General features: G+C 38.1%; 1 protein-coding gene across 2 annotated transcripts in view; it reads left to right on the top strand.

Annotated features, from left to right (window-relative positions):
* LOC136877776 (very long chain fatty acid elongase AAEL008004) overlaps positions 1–27,155 on the top strand; it is a 163,049-nt gene that overhangs the window by 90,211 nt on the left and 45,683 nt on the right. For both annotated transcript variants that reach the window (XM_067151992.2, XM_067151999.2), the window contains exons 3-6: positions 10,667–10,763; positions 19,226–19,416; positions 19,502–19,582; positions 21,474–21,530. In XM_067151992.2, the coding sequence (XP_067008093.2) occupies positions 10,703–10,763; positions 19,226–19,416; positions 19,502–19,582; positions 21,474–21,530 (390 nt within the window). In that variant the 5' untranslated portion in view covers positions 10,667–10,702. The remainder of the gene's footprint in view (positions 1–10,666; positions 10,764–19,225; positions 19,417–19,501; positions 19,583–21,473; positions 21,531–27,155) is intronic.

Raw genomic sequence — 27,155 nt, 5'->3', positions numbered from 1 at the left:
GTATTTTTTAACTTAATGCGAATTATTGATATCGTTCCTAACAGCGAAAGCATTGTTGAAGATGGGGTGAAATATTCAGAATAGGTTTCACAATTGCTGCAATGAACGGCTGTGGTAAAGATGTTGTCAACAGGAAATAATTGTAGGACTGCTTTGAAAGTTACTTCCATTTCTTCAGAATTCAATTTTGAAGGTAATTTGATTGCAGTTGGTTGATTTATTCATTTATGAAAATATGATGCTCATAATTGTACTTTCCGTCCATTATGAGTAGTTATGAACAAATACCGTACATCCTGCACCAACAAACAGTTTTGACCGGTACCTCTGTAGTCTCTGTGAAGTTTGGTCATGGTACCTGAGTGTCAAATATGATATACAAAGGTGTGAATAAAATACGCCCAACAAACCGTTTAGCCCGGTAACTCTGTAATCTCTATGAACTTTGGTCATCGCGCCTGAGTGTCAAGGATGTTATACGAAGATGTGAATAAAACACTCCCTGCATCAACAAACACTTTGGCACTGTCAAGAAAATAAACAAAGGTAACGTTTTAGAATTAAGGAGCGAAAATACGTCTGAAAGCAATGCCTCAATACTCATTCCAGACAATAAACTACTATGTTGTATCCTAGAGCAAAATCCGCCACCTGTAAGCAATCATTTGATAATAATTAATTTTCCAGAGTATAAATCGCTAGATTGTCTCACAGATGGAATGAATGAAAATCCACAGCCTGTTTACAGTCATTCAACTGGGTCAGGAATGGAATGAATGAAGCCCCCATCTAGCGGCGAGGATAGGAAATGTGCCGGCTGCTGAAGCTTGTCGCACTCCTCTGGAGCGATGATTAATAAATGGCAGATGAAATGAAATGAAATATTAATGGAGACTGTTGCTGGAATGAAAGATGACAGGGAAAACCGGAGTACCCGGAGATTAACCTGTCCCGCCTCCGCTTTGTCCAGCACAAATCTCACATGGAGTGACCGGAATTTGAAAATTTGAACCACAGTATCCAATGGTGAGAGGCCGGCGCGCTGCCGCCTGAGCCACGGAGGCTTTTGTATCATAGATATTCCTTGCCATTTAAGTTCCATGCCAATCATTTCCCAGTATATTCGTTCAAAGTTATGGTATCCAAAATGCCGTCAAAACATAAACTGTTTTTCCCGCATATCACCTATCATAACACATTATAAATATTTGACGACATAAACTCCTCTACGACCCCTCCGAATCATTTATGGGATTGAGGTTAACTTTCCAGAGAATAAAAAGCCTGATTGTATCATAGCAAAATGCAGGGAAGTACGAATGAAGAGTTTAGTCCTCTACCTCTGTATGGGGTTTAACCACATTCCTTGCTACTTTTTTTAATGATTTTCGTGTGTTTAATCTATTTCGTAAGAGGTTTGGTATAAAAAATGGCATCCACACATAAATTCTAGCCGTTTATCACATATCATGACTAATTCTGTTGAATCTTTGACGATGTTATTACCTCTACGACCAGTCCGAGTGCCTCATGAACCTTGGTACAAATTTTGGTTCTGGTCGGTGGAGGCATGTGGATCTGTATATAATGAACAAACAAACTTACTTTTGATTTTATAGACTATTATTTTTATTATCATTATTATTTATGCCTTTACCGAGCAAGTGACCGTACGGTTAGGGTCACGCAGCTTTGAGCTTGTATTCGGGAGATAGTGGGTTCGAACCCCACTGTCGGCAGCCCTGAAGATGGTTTTCCGTGGTTTCCAATTTTCACAGCAGGAAAATGCTGGGGCTGTACCTTCATGAAGGCCACGGCCGCTACCTTCCCAATCTCCTACGCTTCCGTCGCCGAAAACCTTCGATGTGTTAGTGCGACGTTAAACAAATAGCAAATATATATATATACATTTTATTCACCCTAGTGGAAGTTATTTTTTCACATTATTGCTGCTAAGAAATCGCTACTGAAGCGTGGAGTATATCAAATCAGAGCTTGAGAAAGTCCAGTCTCCAGTTACCATTCTTCGTGATCTGAACTGCAGTGGTATTTGAGTAACACGGAGAAATTCTGTGATATGGTAAATATACGTTACAGTGCCTGAGATATCGAAGTAATAAGTAGCATTGCTGTGTCCTCAACCAAGCAACATGCTTATTATGTTTAAACAAATATTTACTCTAACAAATGCGCTGTTACGACTCTTCACTAGAAGAACATTAATTACGCCCATTACTCCTGCGCATTTAAAACCTCTTATACACCTGTTTACTTTTTGCCACGTTATTACCACATTTGATATGGTAAGTACCCTACTCCTAAGTTCAAAATTACATAACTCAGAAGAGCTCTTCGGTGAACTCGAAGGACTGCATTCAGTTCTGAGCAGGGAGAGCTTCTGGAAAGAGGAGGTAGCAGGCTTTTCCCACCGCATGAAGTAACAACGCCACTACGGCTGAGATACAACGACACACTATCATTGTGAAGGTTAGTTATTGAAGTATATGACTTTAATTAATTAACTTTTATTTTTACAATTGGTTTTACGTCGCACAGATAGGTCTTATGGCGACGATGGAATAGGTAAAATCTAGGAGTGGGAAGGATGTGGTCGTGGCCTTAATAATTAACATTAATTTTAAAATTCTTATTTACTTTTAAAACGGGCACCTAGGAGAAATGCATATTAAGGAGAGCTGGACGTCTAACTTTTATTTTTCTTAAAACACAAGTAGATTATTGATGGGTTATTACAGGGAATCAAAGGCATTTATGTTTTACATTCATGCCGCAGTGAAAATTGATGGTAGAATGAGTTCGTGGTTAAAAGTAGTTATGAGGGTTAGCCAAGGCTGTAATCTTTCACCTTTGATGTTCGTAGTATACATGGATCACTTAGTGAAAGGTATACAATGGCTAAATGGGATTAAGTTCGGTGGAAATGTACTGAGAAGTCTGGCCTATGTCGACAATTTGATCTTATATTTCGGACTGTGCTGAAAGGCTGAAAACTAACATCTTGGAGCTTGAAGAGCAGTGCAGTGAGCGTGATATGGAAACGAATATTTCCAAGATGAATGTGACATCAGTAAGGAAGAAACCTAAGTGGACTGAATGCCGGATAGGTAATAAGAAACTGGAACAGGTGGTTCATTCCAGGTATTTGGGATTAGCATACTCCCAGGATGGGAGTGTACTAGTTGAGATTGATTCAAGATGCAGCGAACCTAATGCAGTGAGCTAAAAGTTACGTTCAGTAGTATTCTGTAAAACAATAGAAGTGAGTTCTCTGACATAAAGTATCTTTACATAGCTCAGTTTCCAGCGAGAATTATTGCTGGCATAAACTGGTTGGAATAATGGAATAAGGTTTCTAGAACTGAGGAGACAAAGTCTAATCTATATAAATAACATTGTAGGGGGTCTGCTGCCTGTAATATTGTTTGTTTTGCCCATTTTTCATGTATTTATCCTATTTATTGTGTCGATGCATAAGTTCGTTCGGATCTTATATTTTATTTTACTGTCACTGCCACGCTCTGATGTATTCACCTCCACTCTATATGACCTTCTGCCAACGTTCAGGTAGCAGTTGAATGCCTCACCTACCGAGCTCGATAGCTGCAGTCGCTTAAGTGCGGCCAGTATCCAGTAATCGGGAGATAGTGGGTTCGAGCCCCACTGTCGCCAGCCCTGAAAATGGTTTTCCGTGATTTCCCATTTTCACACCAGGCAAATGCCGGGGCTGTACCTTAATTAAGGCCACGGCCGCTTCCTTCCACTTCCTAGGCCTTTCCTATCCCATCGTCGCCAAAAGACCTATCTGTGTCGGTGCGACGTAAAACAAACAGCAAAAAAAAAAAAGAAGAAAAAACCTATAGAACTGTTTTGGTTTTGACTGGAAGAAATCTGTTAGCCATTGGTCAACAGAAGCTTCGTCAGGAAACACATGCCCCTGAATGAGGTTAGAAAGAGCAGAAGAGATGGAAATCTGAGGGGACAAGGTCAGGGAGTTACGGAGGATGAGGAAGAGATTCCCAGCCAAGTTCAGCAATCACACCTTTGGTCAATTGCGCTGTATGCGGACGAGCGTTGAAATGAAATGAAATGTCGTATGGCTTTTAGTGCCGGGATATCCCAGGACGGGTTCGGCTCGCCAAGTGCAGGTCTTTCTATTTGACACCCGTAGGTGACCTGCGCGTCGTGATGAGGATGAAATGATGATGAAGACAACACATACACCCAGCCCCGTGCTATTGGAATTAACCAATTAAGGTTAAAATTCCCGACCTGGCCGGGAATCGAACCCGGGACCCTCTGAACCGAAGGCCAGTACGCTGACCGTTCAGCCAACGAGTAGGACCGGACGAGCGTTATCATGGAGCAATAAGACTGTCGATGTGGATAGTAATGATTACAATAGCAGACGCCATCCTGCTGAGAGTCACTATCGATGTAAAATATTAACTATAATGGCAATGACACCATTTATACATCGCTACAAATCGACTTCAAAGAATATACAGTATATATATCGACATACGAAGTATATGCATGTTTACAATATTGCAAACATTCATTTACAGATTTTACAGATTTACAGATTAACTGCCGCTAAACGATACATCATATCGACAAACGGATTGTACCATAAGACGCCTCATTTAGCGTTTAAATTGCTGGTCTTAAGATATTTTCTTAATCTATTTATGGGTAAAACTGAGTTACAAACGTTGAACAGCGTGAAGTTTGGGTAAGGTTTTCTCACAGTGCATTACTTTCGGGTACTAATATGACAGCTGCAAGCATAGAATTTGGCTCACGTATGGATACTGGGCGGGCCAATGTTCGTGCAGAATTAGATGATTCTATATTTCGTATAAGTGATTCGAACTATGAATTAAACGAATACAAAGAGAAAAATGTAGGTGTAATCGAGGAAAAGAGACAAATCTAACATATAAGGAATGGAGATATGACGAAACGCCATAGAGCCAAAGTTGTAGATCACTCCAAGTTGAACTGAGTTTGTGACATCCGTTTTGTGATACGACTTACCGTATGTGGGAGTGCAAAACCCCCCAGAGAATTCAGTTATTTAGAAGCAATATTGGGCCTAAAACCTATCCAAGGACAGGTAGATTCCAAATATGAAGTTTGGTAGAAATATATACAGTAGTTTGCAAGTTATAAACAAAGAAACAAACAAACAAACAAACAAACAAACAAACAAACAAACAAACAAACAAACAAACAAACGGACTAACAGGCACCAAAGCTAAAAAACATTCAGATGGTCATTATTACACCTGAAACAGATAACTGTACGGAAATTTCGCCAAAATAGTCAATGTACAGACACACGGTAGTTACGATTTTATATAGATAGATATATATGTATAGACTACATTTATATATGTATAGACTACATTTTTAATTGTATAACAAATTTAGGTGAGTATAGTAGTCCGTAATGGCTACCATCAATGGAGGGTAGTTATTAAATAAAATAAAATAGTTGTACAATAGTTGTTGTACACATATTTTATTGTAAATGTAATGGTTTCATTAGGTGTAGAAAAGAACAAATTCTGGGTGTTTGTAGAAGTGGTAAACATTATGTTAATAAAAGAAGATATTTGAGCAAATAAAATACATTGTAAAAATCTTAATATTATTATTTCTTTCTTTCTTTCTTTCTTTCTTTCTTTCTTTCCCGTGGTGTAAGGGTAGCGTGCCTGCCTCTTACCCGGAGGCCCCGGGTTCGATTCCCGGCCAGGTCAGGGATTTTTACCTGGACTTGCGGGCTGGTTCGAGGTCCACTCAGCCTACGTGATTAGAATTGAGGAGCTATCTGACGCTGAGATGGCGGACCCGGTCTAGAAAGCCGAGAATAACCACCGAGAGGATTTGTCGTGCTGACCACACGACACCTCGTAATCTGTAGGCCTTCGGGCTGAGCAGCGGTCGCTTGGTAGGCCATGGCCCTTCAAGAGCTGTAGTGCCATGTGGTTTGGTTTGGTTTTTACTTTCTTTCCTTCTTTTTAATCCGTCTACCCGTTTTTTCCTTCGGACCGCTTCAAGGGCAGTTAGGTACCATCGCGGCATTTTCCTGAAAGAAATGTGTGAAACCACGGGAAACCACTTTGAGGATGGCTGAGGTGGGAATTGGACCCCGTCTACTCATTTGACCTCCCGAGGAGGAGTGAACCCCGTTCCAGTCCTCGCTCCACTTTTCATATTTCGTAGCAGAGCCGGAAATCGAACCCGGCCCTCCGGTAGAGGCAGCTAATCATACTAACCACTAGACCACAGAAGGCGGATTATTATTATTATTATTATTATTATTATTATTAACTTTTCTCGTTAATCACATTCTTTGTTCGAAATTGTACAGGCAGCAACATTTCAACACCTTGCTTTATATTGGTAGAACACATGCTATTTTAACTTAGACATGAGCTTAATGTTCAGTAGTTTCCTTGCTTCCTTGCGAAATTGCTAATTTGTTGTCTTCAAGGCCTCCAGACTTTAATTTCGAAACTCGGTTTAGTTTATGCATGGTTCATGAGCACGACTAAAGACGTCATTTAGATAATTAGTGAACGTCGATAAGGGGAATGGCTTGACGTTCAGCTGGAACTCGTCAGTCCAAAGCGCTATCTCTCTGCATGCACTTCGAATTCCACATATCCAGACAGGTAGGAAGTTCCATTGTAGGGACTTGTGTTTCTTGCCTCCGTTAAATGCACGTCTATGTATTTCTTTAAAAGAAGTTCATAAATGAGTCGGCGGTGTTTCTTCTATTTTATACCATGAAATTTACAGATTTGGAGTGATCATGATTAACAATTAGTTCTCTAGAGATATAAAAAAGCAAAGGCAGTTTGTAGATTTTAGAGATTACGGATATTATGATCGCAGTTACAGGACATCTACGTGGAATCCCAATGACTGAGACATGGCCATTCAATATCAAAAAATTACATGTGTTGGCTGGGTTTTGATTCTCGGCGGCGAACATGTCTATCATGCTGCAGAATTGCTATCAAAATATAACTAACCTCCCTCGTAGATACAATCCTTGTGGATATCCACAAAAAGCATCGTATCTATACAAAAGGGTACTTGCGAAGAACTTATAAAATATTATGCACTCATTCACTTTGTGTGTGTGTGTGTGTGTGTGTGTGTGTGTGTGTGTATACTGGCTTTGTTATTTCTCGTATCACTTCCCGAATTACCTTTCCATAGGAGAGACCCACCCTGTGCATATGTATGTATGTATGTATGTATGTATGCAGAGCTTTTTTCAGAGGGAACGCGGGGATACGCGTAACCCTTAAACATATAACTTCCGAATTGAAAGGTCATCGATTAGCTTGCTCCAAAGCGCTGTTCACAACAACTGGAGAAGGTTTAGATTAATTTTCGTTTTAAATCGACCTATCGAATTCGTTCCTCTTGGTTGCAACTCAGCATTGAGCAAAATGAACAAGTAAATGAGTAAAATGATTGAAAATACTGAGTGCAGTTGCCAGTTTGACATGTTGATCACAAATAAAATAGCGTAATCAATTTTTCTATAAACATGTCAGCCCAAAAAGTGATAACCGGACTGCGAATAATTGCCGAAAATTGTAAGATCGTGATATTTGTCTAGTACAACTGAGAGTACCCCCTTAAAATTCTTTAGAAAAAAAAAGCACTGTATATATGTATTGCACCCATAATCATCCAAGGTTACAGTATGTATGTATGTACACATGCATGCATAAACAACATTTTTTGATATGGCGGTGTGTGAATTCTCTGATAAATTGTTTGGAATCCTTATTGGTGCAAGTTTGATACCATCCTGACATTATAAAAGAAAGACTAGGAAAACAATTGATAGGAAATCTACCACCTAGGTGACAGCTCTGTATGCAGATCAGTGCTGATTGATTGATTGATTAATATTAGCCAGAAGTTGGGATATGAAACCACTTCTGCGATAACCGATAGTACAATTTAAACGTAATTCTCCCCTTAGTTTTATTATGTGCAGTACCCACACGAGAAGTGCTCAAAAAACAAACCGTCATATTTGTACGCTTGCACCCAGTGCCTGATATGAGTTCTTGGTCAGTGCGAAAAACGAATACTGCTACGATGACGAATCCGCGGAGGCAGACCACACCACACTACCAACCACTACAGAAGAAGGCAACAGTGAATACATTTCTTCAAATAGTTGAATTGTCGTCAGGAAGGACATCTGGCTATAAAACAAACCCACGTATATGTACATGTGTAACACAATTCGCATCCATGACCCCACCAGGACGTAGGAAAAGCGGTGAAAGAAGAAGAATATTGGAAATAGTTTCAGTGACATTTTTAGCTGAAGGTCGTCTTCTAGAACACGTTAACTTAACATTTGCACAATGTTTGTCTGCCATTTATAGCGCTTTTACGTGATAAAAATAATGACAAATGTAAACATCATCTACTACTTTTAAGACTTTGTTCTTCTTTTATTTATTTATCTATTTATTTATTTATTTATTTATTTATTTATTTATTTGCAATTGGCGAAAGTAGAGCCGTCGGCCCGCTCTTACACTCAATCGCATTCTTAATTAGAGGTTCGATTAAATAAGGTGATGATTATGATAGTGGAGAAGAGGTTTTAACATTCAATCTGCAGTGAAAATCAGGAGATATGGTAACTTACGGACTAAAATATAGTTCTGTACGTATTCAGATTACTTAAGGTAAAAATGGTGATATTAACGATAGTAAAAACAAGTAACTTATAACATAACATGCACCTTTCGTAGCAGACTACATGTCTTCACTTAATACGTCGTGTTACAATTACACCATTTACTACTACGTCATTTATTCTTACATTCAACCCATGAATTCATACCAGCTGGCAACGTACTTAGGAGTAAATTCCCGACAAGATCATTGAAAAGAGGCTAAGGCTAGGTTTACACTAGCAAGTTATTGCAGCAATTTACTTGCACGGAGCAACTTGCTGCGCTAATTGCAAGTCTAAATTCCTCAGCAAGCTGACTTGCGGCGGTTAGGAATTTCTTGGGCAAGACGCTTGCAACCAGTCACGTGTTAGCAGTGTGAAGGTCAAGCTTCCGCAAGTTACTTGCACGGATAGAATTCGATCCTACTTTGTGCGAGTGGTAGGCGCAAGTTGGTAAGTAAGTCATAACATTTTTTTTTACAATTTGCTTTACGTCGCACCGACACAGGTAGGTCTTATGGCGACGATGGGATAAATAAGCCTGGTGTGAAAATGGGAAACCAATGAATATCACCTTCAAGACTGTTGACAGTGGGAGTCGAACTCACTATCTCCCGAATGCAATCTGATAGTTACGTGGCCAAAAAGACAGGGACACTTGCTCGGTGATCACATTTCACATATTTATTTCTCTGTATGCTGTAATTTAATTTAGAAAACATAATTAAATTCATGCAAGCACCACACCACTCAATGGTCCAGGAAGGGCACTGGTGAATTAATATAAAATATCGAGAGTTTCCGAGAAAGTTGGAACTTTCACAGCAGTGAATACAAAGACAGAATTAAGACACCCAATGCTTTCAATACCAATGCGGAGGGCTTTAACACGCCACTGAAGGAAATAGTGAGAGAATGGCATAACTTTAAACACGGTTTTCCCAGGAAGTGAATAAACTTGTAAAAATAAAACGCAGCTCCTCAGGGATACCAGCCGAGTCTCGGGGGCCGTATTTTTCGGGTATGATATACATAGAGAACATCATAGCAATAAATAATGTTAACAGAGGTATAATAATAATAATAATAATAATAATAATAATAATAATAATAATAATAATAATAATAATAATAAATTATTAAATTATAAAATAGTTGAATTATAAAGTGAAATACTATTTTATAGCAGTGTTTTACCGAATAGATTTGTACCTTCTTGTCGTTTACCGCAGGTATAAAGTGGGCGGGCCTGTTTATTGTGAGTTTTATCTCTAGGAGAAAATCATGCAGAAACTTTTCTGGGTAGCATATTTCCATGTCGTTCTAGTTAATTTCAATAAACAATCAAGAATTTCTGTAGAAATTATACAAACATTTTGATAGCTAACCGAATTCCCCTACCTCAGTTCTTGGAGCAGATTATTATAAACTCCATACCGTGTTCTTCTGAGTATCCAGTCCCAAACACATACCTTCCTAACTCTCCTCTGTTTCCTTTATTCATAAGAATTAAGAGAGTTACAGCACATCCGATCTGCATATGTGTTACCATTTAGATTGACTGGTACTGCAAGCGTGTGTAAACAGTATCTGCTAGTTATTGCTGCAAGTTACTTTGTGAAAAACTTGTGCAAGTAACTTGTATAGTTTTCTTGCATGAAGTGTAAACCCAGCAGCAAGTGCCTTACAACAATTTGCAGCAATACATTGCTCATGTTACTTGCTAGTGTAAACCTAGCCTAATGTAGTGCAATTCCTAAATTTCAGATGAAGAGAATTCCATAGTCTAGCACCAAACACGAAAAGTGAACGATTATAATACTGATGTACTATTTATAGGTATAATAAAAGAGAAGTTGGTTCGGGTGTAATGCTGATGAGTGTACTGGTGGTATTGTTATTCATTTGTTATTCCAGATTGGTGACAAAAGAGGAGCGGTATCGTCCACAGCCATGGCGACCGGAGTGCAAGCTATTGTGGACGGCTACAAGGACTTCATGGCAACCAAGAGTGGTATGTAGTAATTCGTGCCAGTAGCAAGTACTAACACTTTTCACAGACTAACTAGTGATTCGCAAGTCCGAACACATGGGTAAAACATGGATACTTATTTCAGTGTCAATGAATTTGGGTACAAATTGCACTGTATCTCCGATAATGTGCAGGAATATTTAAAATTCAAGACTTTGTAAAATTAAAACTCCTCCAACTTACGGGTCATTCGATCTATAAAAGTCAACCTTTGTTCAGTGAACGAAAAGAACTGGTACATGAATAACTTCAATATATTCTGAATTGCGAGTCTCGTGGAACTGAGGTAGCGTGCCTGCCTCTTACCGGAGGCCCCAGGTTCGATAACCAGGTAGTTCAAGGATTTTAAGTCTCCACTGAGGTCTGGAACGTGGTTCATTTAGTCTAGTTAGAACAACCGAGGAGCTGTCTTATATGAGTGGCAATGTACCCGATAGTGAAGGCCAAGACCGACTGACTGAACAATTTTTTATTCCCCACCCTGAGGGGTTGGGGCGCGCCACCTAGAGGGTTACGCTCTCTCTCTGGTGAAGAGATGCGGGAGGATTGGGGAGGTGTGATGGACGAGGGAGGTGGGTAAAAGGATGTGGAAAATGGAGAAGATGGGAGGGGGTTTGGCCTCTTGACTTTTATTGAATTTTGCATTTCCAAAAGTTACAGAGCTGAATTAATAAATATAACTATAGCATAAACATTACTTTTCGTTATGAGATATTTTTGAAAAAGTAGTATGCATACATTCACACGTTCATATAAGAATGTTTCTTTTTTCCTGATACTAATGTTGATCTTTTATATTATATCGTCATATCTTTCTTGTTATTTCTCTTTTCTTTATCCTGAGGCAAATGATACATAGGAAATATACGGCTAGAAATTCATATAAGATTAAAGAGGTTTACGATGTAAGAATTAGGTGGTTCTGATTACATGACACCCTTAAACGATTCTTAATCTTGTCGTGCATAGTGTATTAATTACTATGAGTCATTGAGATATGATGTTATTATCAATTTCGTAATGCTGAGAGTGGTATGAGGGGGTTTGTTTATATAAGAGTTTCTAAGGGTGTAAAGTTGTAGAGAGTATTTGAGCCTGAATGTATAGTGAGAAAGTGGAGATTGAGTGCCTGATTAACTGCTGATTGAAGATGTGCAAGAACCTGGTGTCTATTGTGTGGATGGATGTTTAGAAATGAGATTGTAACAAATCTGACCAGATTTTCTATACTAGGATAGGGAAAAGTAAACGGGTGTGCGTGGTTAGTGGGTCGATAGTGCGAATGTGGGTGATTTGAGGGAGGTGTGGGACGTCCTCTATATCGACGAGAGTAGACTGGATGGTTGCCACCGTAAATGTTACAACGGGCGGGTTGAAGGGTATTGGGGCACTTGGTGGTGACATGATGTTGGATTCAATGACCGCAGATGGGATGATTTGATTTGCACTGGACTTTGTGTGATGGTTATATATGAAATATCTTTCACATCTCATTGACTGTGGAAGTGGAGAACGAGAAGGTTCGACTTGGTGATGGTGGCGATGTATCGACACACCATTGGCAACTAGTCTGTCCACATCGGCTGGCGTTGGCAGAAGAATCAGCACCATGAATGTTGGACCCGCCGCATTCCGGATGGGAAAGGCCTTCCGAGCTTGCATTCCCACCGCACTGATATCAGCGAGAATAAAATCTGAGAGTGAAGTTTCCACACCACGATTGACGCAACTTAGTAGATTTTAACGTGGGAGTGGAGGTGGTGGTTGAGTGGGTGGTGGTGAGAGGGGTTGAAGAGGGGTAGCTGATCCAAATGGAGTTGCCCTGATTGTGGTGGCGGGCTGGTTTGCTGCTGTTTACCCGCTGATTTGAATTATGATTCCTTTTGAAATCTTCCTGATATCAGCGATGTCTTCTCGGCACACGTTGTAGCTAAGAAGTGTGGAGAAGATGGATTGAGTTGTCTGAAATTCTGGGGAAGTATTACGGAGGAGAAATACATGTGTGCTGGAGAGGGTTTGCTGGAGAAATAGGAGATGGTTGATGGGTTGTCTAGTGATAGATGTGGAGAAATATTGAAGTCGAGAGGAGGTGGTGGTGGTGGTGATGATAGTGGTAGTAGATGGGGAATGTGCTGAATGGTGGTGTCCACTGGAATAGATGTTGTATCTACTGTGGGCGTCTGCGGCGCAGATGCCGTGTCCTCTGCCAGGCGACGTGGAGTTTGTGCCCCTTCGGGGGCCGATTGATGTGTCATCCTCTGGTACTGCATTTATGGGTTGTCTGGATACTTAGCTGGATTTGCTGGCAGGAAGCGTTCTTCGTAATTCGGAGCTGGACACGAGTGCCGTGTCCAAGGCTACGACGGCGGTGTCTACGGCGAATTGTCCAAAGCTGGAGATGATGTGGTGATGGTGTAGTTGGTAGCTGTAGCAGTAGCAGGATAGTAATGCTCTTTACTTAAGACTCCGGAGAGCTGTATGAAAGATTTGGTAGAAACAGGTCAATGCTAAGTTGCTGACCGATCCTCCTGTCGATGGGAACGCTCCAATGTGAGACCCCACTGACTTACGTTCGTCCACCTAGCTAGGCCTCAATTTTCAAGAGGCAATAAACCTCCGTGCTGCTTTCAGTGTTGCAAACAGTCGGACGGCGAAGGATCTGGAAAGCCAAGCAATGCGGCTAAGGTTATCGTCACACTGACTGTCGGCAGAATAGGAGAGGTATCCTCCACAGCCATGGTGACCGGAGTGAATGCTACTGTGGAAGGCTGCAAGGATTTCATGGCAACCAAGAGTAGTGTATAACATAACAATCTGACTGGACAACTGTCATCTTAATGGACTGCTAGGACACGGGCTTGCTGCAGGTAAAAATTGCGTTGAGCTATTTACATAGTCCCAAGAAGGTTGCGTAAAGTGAACTAGCGAACTAACGCAATAACAAGTTTACAGTTTTAGGCGGATTTTGATATTGTACCCGTAGACACGTCACTTTCAATTTTACTTGGAATACAAACCACACGGACAAACCGTATACACTGATCGAAAATTAATTGGTATGAACAGTATATTTTTGGAATTTCACTTACTTGGGAATGGTGCTCAAAATTTGAAAACTGTAACTTCCAGTAACATTCCGTGACCAATTCATTTTTTTAAAGTTTATGGATTTTTGTGCTGGGATATGTTCCGCTCGGCATTTCAGTAACAGCTTTTCCTAGTACATCCCGTGGACGTGAACTTCATGTAGGTTACCGCTGTGTGACGGTGTTGTCTGTGGTTGCAGATTAAATTGTACGGGCTAGAAATGGGAAGGACGCGAACGTGTCCTCGAAAAATGTACTCTCTCCGCACATCCCTGGGCATGAAATGGGGAATCACGTAAAATCATTTACAGAATGGCTGACCAGCTGTCTCAAATAACCATAACTGGCCAGCAATTCAAGTGATCTTGAGAAAAAGTGGCTAGGGAATGGCATAGTTTTATACGTATTGTTCGTGAATGATTCCCGTCAGTACTATACGACGATTTAATACAGCAGGCAATTTAGAAGTCGTCTTAATAATCAACTGAGATTATAATGTAATATGGCATTCACCACGTGTATTACTGTATGTGTCTATCACTACCGAGAGAGAATATTAATATTACTTTTTAGCCTGGTTGTTGTGTGGTAAAATAATGTGTTTCGGAAAATCAGTCTTATCAAAATCTGTGCATCATATGTGAACAGACATCTGGATGTAGTTAGTGATGGTCTAACTGAGCCCTAGATTATCTGTACGAATGCATTTCGGATATTAGGCTTTTAAAAGGTCAGGGTGGCAACACTCTTGTCCATATTGCTTGTCATTCAAAACCGCGTTCGTTGTCTGTCATATCACATAGATTCTTACGTTTACTGACCATGTTGAGCGAACCTAATGTCATACTAGACTTTAAATTCTTGAAAGAATCGCGAGTGGAACACGGGAACTCCGTACAGGGAAATGATAGAAAGTTGTATCACATAAATTTACCGCACCAAACACTTGGTAATGTCTGAAGATTTGTGTGTAATTTGGAGGATTTTTTCTCAAATACTGAGCAACTAAAAAGTTAAATTTGAACATGTAGGCCCTATACCCTGTGTTCGAACATTACTCAGTTATGCTGTTGTTATCCAAGACATCATCAGTCTACAGGTTGTTTTCGTACAACTCTCTATACCCTCTTGTCCTGTATTACACTTTTCATTAATTCTAAGTCAGGTTTGCAGCTTACATCTAATCTAACCTGTTTGACGTAAATCACTAAATCGTTCCCCTCTTGCTATATTCATTCCGTATATCTACATTTGTTAATCAATCTATTTTATTTTGAAAATTGTTCTGTAACACTGTATTTCAAACGCTCCTATTCCCTAGTTTCTGCTCTAGTTATTGTCTAGGTTCCATTTCAATAAAATGCCGCACTTAGCAGTTTTAGATTTTCATTAAAGGATTTCTAATTCGGACATCTACACTTGAGGTAAGCAAAATTCTCTTCTTCAGAAAAGTCTTCCTTGTCTATTATGAGATGTGTCATCGCTCTTCAAGAACACATATTGAATCAGTACACTGCACATATATGTTTGTCCTGAATTATTTACTTTTGATTTAGATATGGTGCTCATTGCAGTGGCTTGTTTTTCACTCGCTGTTCACTAAAAGTTTGCTACTACCTGAAGGTATACCTTTCACCATTCTCCTGTGGAGAAGGTTTTCTATTACTAGCTAATACTGGATAGGTGTCTAGATGCTGTTTGGCACGTACAACGATATTAACAATATTCTGTTTTCTCTAGTTGGGCCCACGAGAGTTGAAATCTGACGTTTAGCGCCAGCGGCGAGAAAAAGTTGACTAACGCTGCTCGAAAATGATCCGTTGCTATGGCAACGATAACAGAGATGCCACATTTAAGAACGCTGTCGCCACGTGGGTTGGTTTGCTCTCAGTCGCTTTTGTGATATTATTTGGAGTAGTACTGTGTTAGCTGCGTTAGTTGTTACTGGTTTATGTAATCATTTAAGTTTTTGTTTCCTGAATATTATTTTCGTTGTTATTTTATTTTTTTGTAAGTTAAACATTGGCTAGTTGTACAGTTATATCTCTATTTGACATGTGCATCTGTTGAGGTTATTGTCAGTTTAGTGAATATGAAATCTCATATTTATCGGCAATGGCGTATTCTGTCATAAATGCCGGAATTATTAGCACGAGCTTAGGAAAGGGTCAAAGTTTATTGAATTGCATTAGGCCAACATAGATTATTACATTGTCACCCCGTATGAAATGGTGAAATGTCGCAGACTGAGGTAACTATGACAACTTAGCTTACTTCGTAGTTACTGCTTTCTCCACTCAAATGTCAGACCCCAACTCTCGTGGGCCCAACTATAGATATGGAAGTAAGATGGATTCCTCTTTAGAAACTAACGACTTCATTGCCAAGGCAGTAATGGGGCCTTTAGGTCGGTGAGAAGGGCCTTCCATAGTCAATACAAAAATGTAGACATTCAATAAAACTTTATTGAATACCAGGTTAATTCTTGTAGATAAGCGAGTCATATCGAGAATTTCAACCTTGAAGTGGCAATGGGCAGGACATGTGGCCCGAAGAAGGGATGACAGGACCAATGATGTTCTCGAATGGAGCCCAGGAGATAAACTGAGACCGCGAGGAAGGCCACCGGACCGCTGGGACAAAGACACCCACAAAATCGCCGGAGTTAATTGGCAAAACATCGCTCAAGATCGCTGGAAGTGGAGGCAATTCCTAAATACTTACTTAATTTTCAGACTTCAAGAGGCCACATCGGTTATTGATAGAACTGGCTGATTGTGATTGTGAAGCGAGTCCGGGTACGGGCCTAAGAATCTTAACCCACTTAACATTGAGGTTGCAATAATAATAATAATAATAATAATAATAATAATAATAATAATAATAATAATAATAATAATAATAATAATAATAATAATAATAATAATAATAATAATAATAATAATAATAATAATAATAATAATAATAATAATATCCAAATAGACTGCCACGCAGGATACTTAGTCTACAAGAAAAATGGAAGACACAATTTTTATGGCTTAAGGAGGTTTAAGGGACTTCGATGAAGTGGTGATCCAGGAGAGAGATATACAGGAAAGAACAACTTTTAGGAAGAAAATTGCGGGAATGAGGGATGCACCGGAGAAACTCGTCAAGTCAAGCAAGAGGGAAAAAGGACATGTCAAAGACCTTAGAACATCGGAAAGGAGTGCAAAGGAAAAGGATTAAGTTTGAGAGAGAGAATATCTGGTGGATTGTGTAAACATGGTCTATAGATGAAATAAAATTAATAATAATAATAATGGGTCTGACACCTTGGTTGGATGGTCAGCGTTGAGGCCTTCGTCTGAAAGGATCCCGGGTTCGATTCGCGCCCGGGTTGGGGACTTAAATCGCGTGTGATTAATTCCTCTGGCTTGGAGAATGAGTGTTTGTACTTGCCTTAATACACATCTCTACATATAAACACAGCACACCACACTACCAACCACTACAGAAGAAGGCAATAGTGAATACATTCCTCCAACCAAAAGAGTTGTCATCAGGAAGGACATCTGGTCGTAAAACAGGCCCAAATTGACGTGTGCGAAATAGTTTCATCCGCGATTCCACAGGTGTGGTAAAAGTCACAGAATAATAATAATAAGAAGAATGTGTGTATGTCCAACCCTTGTCCCGTTTGTCTACGGGGTTGGATATGAATGGAGATGAATCTTCGTAGCGAGATTTACGACCCGATGGTCTTCCTGACGTAAACCTCATCATATTAGTTAATAAGATAAAATAAATGACTTGGTACATAATAGAAGGAAGGGAGAGGGTTAAACCCGGTGACGGCACATAGCCTACTCCTGTCGAATAGCACCAAGGGGTCCACTCAAAGCATAACTTTTCCATCCTTCGGACGAATAATTATCAGCAACGTCATATGTCTTCACTCCGTATGAACACTATGAAGAAGTTTTCAATTGAATCCAGGATTTTGGCACGCAATCTAGTGGGCCAGAGAGAGAATTTTTTTCGTCCAACCAATATATAAGACCATATATTGACGCCTTAAATATCATAGCCACCAGATAATAATAATAATAATAATAATAATAATAATAATAATAATAATAATAATAATAATAATAATAGTAATAATAATAATAATAATAATAATAATAATAATAATAATAATAATAAGGGATGGACATCTTTGCTGTCTCTTAACCACTCTTATCATGTGCTGAGGCATCCGATTGTTGGCCTGTAGTACTTCCCAGCGTACCGGAAGCCAACAACACGTAGTTGCCGTTTCTAAACACCATTAAACATACCAATCTCAGGTGGGATTGTACCCACTATCGTAAGAACAGAAAGCCAATGATTGACCGACTATGCGACTTAGGTCGGACCGAGTTATGAATTATGCTGTCCACTCTTCCAGTAGAATCTATGGCTTGTACAGAGATTGGTTTGCTCTTGCTAGCTAGACGAATCCTCCTGTGAACACTGCTTATGAAGGAAGAGAGGAAATTTACTATTACATACCACTACGAGCTGATTTCGTGCCAGCTCTGTGGTGTAGTGATAGCGTGCCTGTCTCTTATCAATAGCCTTGGGTTCGAATCCTGCTCAATCCAAGGATTTTAATTCTGCATTGAGGACTTGAACAGGGTTCACTCATTCTCATGAGACATACTGAGGTGCTATCTGACTTGAGAAGTAACAATCCGGTCAAGAAAGTCAAGAAATGGGCTGAAATACGGCTGAGTACATCATTAAGCTGACCACGTGGACTTCAGCATCTGCTGGTCATCTGGCTGGGCAGCAGCCGTCTTGGTAAGGACGGATTTGTTTGTTTTATGAGCTGATATAAGGGACTGGTAATTCATTTTACCGTTGGAAAGAATGTGCCATAACATAATAATAATAATAATAATAATAATAATAATAATAATAATAATAATAATAATAATAATAATAATAATAATAATAATAATGGTGTGTGGCCTCCGGAGAGGCCTTGTGCAGGTCTTTTGAGTTGACGTCTTATAGGCAACCGTTGCGTCTGAGAAAATGGGTCTTACTTGTGATGAATTGTAATGATGAGGACGGTGCACACCCCAGCCCCCGAGCCATCGGAATTAACCAATGGAGGTTAAAATGACTGACTCGGTCGGGAATCGAACCCGGGACTTCGTGGACCAAACGCAAGCACGCTAACCATTTAGCCTTGGAGTCGGACAAGAAGGGACTAATTCGCTCGAACAATATCTTAACTGTACCTTTTAAAAATGAAAGTGCATTTTAGTGTAAAAGTAATCTTATATTCACGCAGAAATGTATATTTTTCCTCTGTCATGTCCTCAGATCCACGGACAAGCGAATGGTTCCTCATGAGTGGTCCTGCTCCCCTCGTTACCATTTTGGTATCGTACTTATACTTCTCGACCACCGCTGGGCCCCGCTACATGAAAGACCGTAAGCCGTACCAGTTGAAGCATGTACTGATGGTATATAACTTATTCCAGGTTGTATTCAGCATATGGCTCGTTGGAGAGGTAAGCAAAGTAGTGGATAAGACAAGGTAAGAAATATCCCTCTACCAACACATTAAGTACAGAAATACCTTGCATATCATTCCAGGGGCTCCAAGCAGGATGGCTAAACCATTACAGTTACAAGTGTCAGCCCGTGGATTACTCAGACAATCCTTTAGCCATGAGGGTGAGTCTTCAAATCCGTCCTTAATCGTGTTGGCAGGCACTGTAAAGAAGTGGAATAATGTGCACTCTTATTGGCTTTGAAACAATGGGGATCAGGCTTACGTTTATTCATTCAGGGTGAGGTAAACTTCATGGGTAAATAATGCTTTCTTTCTTTCTTTCTTTCTTTCTTTCTTTCTTTCTAGAACATACTTTCAGATTTAAGTTGGTGAAAGTGAAGTAAAAGAACATTATATAAGTAGTTCACCTTAGTCAAAACTAAGGAAACGTTTTAAGAAAAAGCACATAACTGGTATATGTCTCGGCACCATTGGACTTTAAAAATAATATATAAAGTTAATAAACACTATAAGAGATAACACTGAATATCCTATGAGATATTAATACTGAAATATCTTGTCTTGTCGTATCGTTGAAAACATATCCAAAAAACACCACGTAGTAGAACATAAAAGGCCAAGTGGGACAAAAACATGCACCTCCTATGTGATTTTTCTTAAAATTTCCTTTAGGATACATTTGTGTATTGACTAAGGTGGACTAATTATGTACTTTTCTTTTGCTATACAGTCAATACGGAACAACCCAAACATGAGATTCTTAAATTGGTGAAAGGAGGTTAATTATTCCACTGCTTCAAAGCATTATTATTTATAAATGTCGGTGTACTTCACTTGCTACGTCCAATTCTGTCACAAGGACATCTAAGAATGGAAGCCTCGTAAAGTGCATGTATTTGTATCAAAGTTCGGAAACCTTGCTGCGTTAATGTTGCTGTGATAGGTTTCTGTGCATTAACGAATCCTTGAAGACTTTTGGGAAAACCACAGTGACAGTCTTTCTGAGGATGTAAATAAGAACAGGTGGAGACAGAGTGTCCGTCATTATAATGAAAATTTGATTGTGAGTGGCAGTAGGCAAAAGGGCCTGCCATTACAATGAAAATTCTCTAACCCGGTTTTCACATGAGAAATGTCGCATGACGATTTCCCTTCGTATTTTTGAGTGACGCTAAGAGATATGCAATTTAATAAAATATTAATCACAACGTGTACACTACTTCACCTAGAATTCTATAAACAATAGCGAAGCACTAGTATATCTGCTAGTAATAGAAATAAAATAAACTCAAGTCATTATGTAAAAAATGGTTCATTCTCTTACGACGGTAGGCATTCTTTTCAGTGTCGACTTAGTTAATACAACCTTTATGTTTTCTCAGTCTGGCGAAAACAAAATACAAATTTAAATAACACGATAACATAACAGAAAAAGAAAAGAAAACATTTTATTAATTAAATTATGTTCTAGAAAAGACGAGGACAACATTTTATCAATAACACATCTTTTTTCTTAAATGTGTTATTGTGTCTGAGTTTCACAAACTGGAAAATTTTAAGATTTTTACATATGACTATTGCAATTACCTAATTGAGATCCACTAAGAATTTTCAACAATTCATATTTATAGACAATAACTAAATATAAGCAGGTCAAGTCGATCATTAGCGTATTATTTGAGAATGTTACGATTGGCTAATAGTTTTCCACACAAATATATAACAGTTATTGATATCATTCTTGATTGAGGGAAATCCTGTAGAATGCTGGTAAGAGAATAAGTGGATCCCAGTCCTGTAAATGAAATAACTGTAAAATGAGTACGTGAAAACTGAAATCTAATTTTCCATGGCTATAGAAACACTGTTGAATTTAAACACGAACTGATGGAAAGTTATAAAAAATGACTCAGAATAGTTCAGTTTTAATCATAGTTTTCTCATTCAGGACGTTAGAGAACGTTGATTTTCAATTTATCGAATTTGCGGTGTTATTACATAAATTATGTTTGATTAGAAATTGTTTGTCTAATAATCAAAATTATTTTGCAGATGGCAAGAGCGTGCTGGTGGTACTTCATGTGTAAAATTGTGGAGCTTCTCGACACGGTGAGTAAATTATATCGAGAAATTGAAATTAAAACTATAGGATAATTTACAACTAATATTTATATTCAAAAATATACGATCAAGTGCTGAGTTGGTATTTTGTTCGTATCAACCACTCATCACTGACCCGCATTTAGCGATGTCGTCCAGGAGGCTAGTTTTGTCTATCACTTGTTTACTTAGCCTTATCTTAAAGTATATGAAAGAACTTGGAATTTATCGATCATATATGTTGGTGAATTATTCCAATCCCTAATTTCTCTTCCTATAAAAGAACATTTGCCCCAATTTGTCCTCTTGAATTCCAATTTTATCTTCATACTATGATCTTTCACAGAAAACTACATTCAAGCTTATTCGTCTACTAATGTCATTCCACGCCATCACTCCGCTGACAGCTCAGAGCATACCCCATAGTCAAGCAGCTCGTCTCCTTACTCCTAAGTCTTCCCAGCCCAAGGACTGTAACATTTTCGTAACGCTACTCTTTTATCGGAAGTCATCTAGAACAAATCGTGCTGCTTTCCTGTATATCTTCTCCAGTTTTCGAATTAAGTAATCTCGATTAGGGTCCCATACACTGGAACCATACTCTAATTCTGTTCTAACCAGTGACTTATACTCCCCCATCATTACTGAAACCCGTAAATATCCTCATAACCATATAGAGATTTGCAACCTTTATTAAAATACGGTTAATATGATTACACCAATGAAGATAATTCCATAAATTAGCAATTGGGTACTTACATTCATCCTCATGAGGTACTTCCATTCATCAAAACTGTTTACCATCAAATCGTTGTGTGCCGTCTGTCTCAGAATAATGCCGAGGTCTTTGTGCAGTAGCTGACAACCGTGTCATTCACTTACTCCGTACCAGTATAACATCATCCGCAGAAGGCCTTGTCTATGATTCCAGTTCTTTATTCATTTCGTTTTCGTATATAAGAAATGTAAAAAATCCAGTAATACTGACTTGCCTAACCCCGCCTCTTAGTCACTACAGGATAAGACTGGTAATGCTTCACCTACTCCAATACTCAAAAATCTGTTTTATACAAATCTAGCGACCCGTTCAATCTCTATTTTGTCTAGTCCAACAGCCTTTATTTTCATCAGTAGTCTCTTATGATCTTTCATATATAAAAAAACCTTGGACTAGTCAATACCGATGCAGTTCATTTCACGTCCTTGAATCCTACAAGTTGGGCCACGTTGGAATAACCTTTCTTAAATCAAACTACTTTGTGCTGTATCAAACCAGTATATCAGACCTGTATAATATAATAAAAATGCTATCTGAGAGCCTTCATGCAATCCAAGTCAAGATGACTGGGCTGCAATTATCCCATTTTTATCGATTACTCTTTCTTTGTGCACAAGGGCTACCTGCAACTCTCCATTCATTTAGTATAGCCCCTTCATGCAAACAGTAACCAAATAAGTACTTTAGATGTCGTACTATATACCAACCCATAGGATTTAATATATCCCCAGAAATCTTATCACTTCCATCTGCGTTTCTAGTTTTCAACTATTGTATCGTTTTGTAAATTACCTTTATCATAGGTAATTTTTGGTAATTCGCTAGTATTAGTTTCTATCTCAACCTGCACGTAATATTTATATCGAACTATCTTTATACACCGCTGACTAAATACGTCTGCCTTCTGTAAATCCACATATATTATGTCCGTATTTGATGTCTGTTAACTGGATGTCTGAGTTCGAAGGTTCGAAATTTATACAAGTTTATTGCATATGCCATTTTTATATTTATTTAATCAATAAAACATCAGCCTAGCTTGAATATCTCTATATCTTCTTCGGAAGTTCACATGAGATTAATGCCGAGGTCGGTTGGGGTCCTGGTTGGATTAGGCACTATATTGTATACTTCAGTACACTTGACATAAAATAATAACTCTTTGGCATGTTTGGAAAGGCAATAATCTAATTAATGTTTATTAAAATATATTTTGAATAAAATTCAAGAAGTTACATCAATTCTTACACATTTAGCTTAACATACCCTTCAATCAGAAAATGAAGTACAGATTACTATTTCGTTAGTCCATTAACAGCGATATCATTTCGAACCATGTACCTCATGTAATTATGATGTTAATTCCACTCTTACATGCACTAGGCTTGTATAAGATAATTTTCTACTCAGTTTATGTTTGGTTTATATTCTCCATCAGGAAGACTTTCTATTAAAAATGCTGCCTTACTTATTAAATGATATGTTGATCTTACTCAAGATATTCGACATATACATCACAAAGAGACAAAATATATTTACCGCCATATCTATAACATTAATAATCACTTTGGCACACGATTTCAATGATAAGAGGTTACTTTTTCCGCATAACAATCATTTCTTACTGTTCACAAATTTATATTATTATTTTCAATCTTTTGGGGACACCTAATTGTGACCCTGCAATACAATACTATCGACGATTCCATAATCTTATCCTTCACATTTCATTACTACTTTAATACATTCTGTTACATCGTCTCTAACCATCATATCGATTAATCACATTCACTTTTACTAAGAAAAACACGTAATTTGGCTTATTTGACAATTCCTATCCTTCACATAATATAATAATCCAAACAAGTAACCAATACATCTTATGTACATAATAAACGCGCCGTCTTTATGCATTTCTTTAATACGAGGCGTAGTGTGAATATTAACATCTGATTATTATTCTCAAATGAACACATGACGTATACTCCGAATATAGTAATTCCATGATGATACTTCTCAAGTCTATAACCTGTAAGGATTCTCTGTAACAGTCAATTATGCGGATTCCTTCAAAGTATAGGTTAACTTACCTTTACTAATTCCAAAATAATAAAAGAAGTCTAACAAAATGAAAGATGTACCTTTCTACTCAAATTTACTACAGAATGAAACCAAAATAAAATAAAGCAAAGACATTTCTACTCATCTGGTGGACTGTTACTGTACCTGGTCACGTCATCTTAGTTGTCGCTCACGGTATCCTCCCTTTGACCTCCTGCATCGTAATTTGAAACATCCTCTTATGATCCAGGTAATTGCTTTTAAACATTATGACCTCCTTACCATATATGTAATCTAACAGTCAGAACTGAAACTCAAATTCATACAAAACAAGGGCATACATTTGGATTAAAATATAAATTTTTGTTCTAAATAAATCACTTTATTAAATACCGTCGGTTGACTAGTTGAGACTCTCCGAAGACCGTAAGAGTAGTTAGTGGGACGTAAAGCAAATAGCATTATTAGTTGAGACTAAAGAATTCTTTCTCAATTACTTGTAGAGTTATAATTGCTGTCTATTATTCTGACCGTTACCAATATGTTTAGCATTCCATTTTTCAGTTGTTACTCAATGAAAATCATATGTAATTGTTTTATAAATACTAACAATATATTGCTACTCATAACTTTTTTATCTCTATTAATTTTGCTGTTCCGATTTATGCCTTTCACTGTCAATTCTACATCAAAATATATTTCTGTTAATTCACAATTAAATTATTAATTAATATCTGTTAATTTATGCCTAACCAAAATTAAAATATTTTCTTGAAGAAATTAATGTTTTTTTTGGACTATTTTCACATCATAAATAGTTGACCACAGTATGACCATAAATTTATAAGTGTTCTTTTCATTACTTTCAATTTAAGATCTCTTTTCACCCCAAACCAAATTCCTCAGGTCATTTTCACCCAATGAAATGGTGATAATATATACACTTCTCTTGTTCATTAATAATTTCCGGAATGTCCTTTGACCCTTACAGTACGTACACATAATAAAATTACATTATCGATAAAGTTCATATGTCGCTAATTATGCTTGCCATAATATTATCCTTTGCTGATTCTATTTTGTCGTAAGTTCCTCAATCTCTCCTTACTTCCACAACCATTCCTAACATTAAATTAAGAGAAATATACTTGATAATAGATACTTTAATACATATATGAAACGGAGGAATAGGGAATTATATAAACGCAACGGATTGTTCTGGTGAGTAGAAGACGAAGCAAGACAACGAGCTAATGAAGGAAGATATAAAAATAGCACACAAAACAAATTTATTTATTTATTTAATTATTTATTTATTTATTTATTTATTTATTTATTTATTTATTTATTTATTTATTGACAATAGGAAAGTCACAGGCATCACTGACCATTGCAGTACATTCTTGACACAACAACGCGTGTTATATGACAATACTTTGACACAAAACAGATCTCTAACTTTGCTCTGCATATTTGGCAGTTATAAAAAACAGCCACTTTGGTAATCTCGCTGTCCTACCTTCCATTGATGGGTTAGTTTATGGATAATGTGAACAGTAACGCCAGCTAGCGGAGATGACTGGCAGTAGGACAGACAGAGCACACCTCAACTAACAACGGCTGGTCAGTGTAATGTCACTGTTTATAAGTTGTATGGCAGTGCGGGCCAGCACATGCAGTATAGCATTTGAGGCCTAGGCCTCCATCCCTCTCCTTTATGATTCCGTTTATCTCATTCTTCGAGTGATCTCTCCTTCACGTACTTCTACTCATTTTCGACAGTCATCTTTATAACCTTATTGATCAATATAGACTAATGACTAAGCGGTTTTTCATCTTACAAAAATAAAAACCCACCATCGCCAGAAGGTTCGTTACCATGCTGACCAAACAATATCTTCACATCAGCGATGTTCGCCGTTAGTGGACTTGGTAGCAATAACCTCAATTCGTGATTACCTCCATTTTTTAAATTCCTACGATAAAACTGAATCACACATGAAATACTGAAATACTGACTTTCTATAATTTTTAAATACTACTAGAATTAAATTTTTCGAAATTCTTCGGAAGTTCGGCAAAAATAACGTAATCGCGACTAGGCCTATCTCCATTGTTACTCCTTGTAAAAGAGTTTGAAACATAAGAGACTGTAAATTATATGTTGCACAACTTATAATTTGTACCATTTACTTATGCAGCTTCATTAATATTAAATGGAGAAATTTTGCATTTCCTTTTTTCGTCCCTTTGTATTACTACCGCCACTGCTAAACGAATACTAAAACAGATGAATAAGCTGCCCCTACCATTATGTTATTCTGCAGCCCAACAAGCACACGAGATCAGCGTGAGGTCGATATTACTCTGCTGGCATCACTAACCTATGTAAACTGACATGTCTTCCTTACTTCTGCCATCGTTAGTTATTTTACTACCCAAGTAACAATATTCATCTACTTCCTTTAAGACTTCGTTCCCTAATCTAATATTTCCTACATCACCTGCCTTCGTTCGAGTGCACTCCATTACTTTTGTTTTGGACTTATTTATTTTCATCTTGTACTCCTTACCCAAGACTTCATTCATACCATTCAGCAACTTCTCGAGGTCTTCAGCAGTCTGAGATAAAAAAATAACAATATCATCGGCAAATCTCAAGGTTTTGATTTCCTCTCCTTGGACTGTGATCCCCTTTCCAAATTTTTCTTTGATTTCCTTTACTGCCTGTTCTATATAAACATTGAAAAGGAGAGGGGACAAACTGCAGCGTTGCCTCACTCCTTTCTGGATTG

Source organism: Anabrus simplex, chromosome 1, assembly GCF_040414725.1.
Source record: "Anabrus simplex isolate iqAnaSimp1 chromosome 1, ASM4041472v1, whole genome shotgun sequence".
Lineage (NCBI taxonomy): Eukaryota > Metazoa > Arthropoda > Insecta > Orthoptera > Tettigoniidae > Anabrus > Anabrus simplex.
This window is presented reverse-complemented; position numbering and strand designations above follow the sequence as displayed.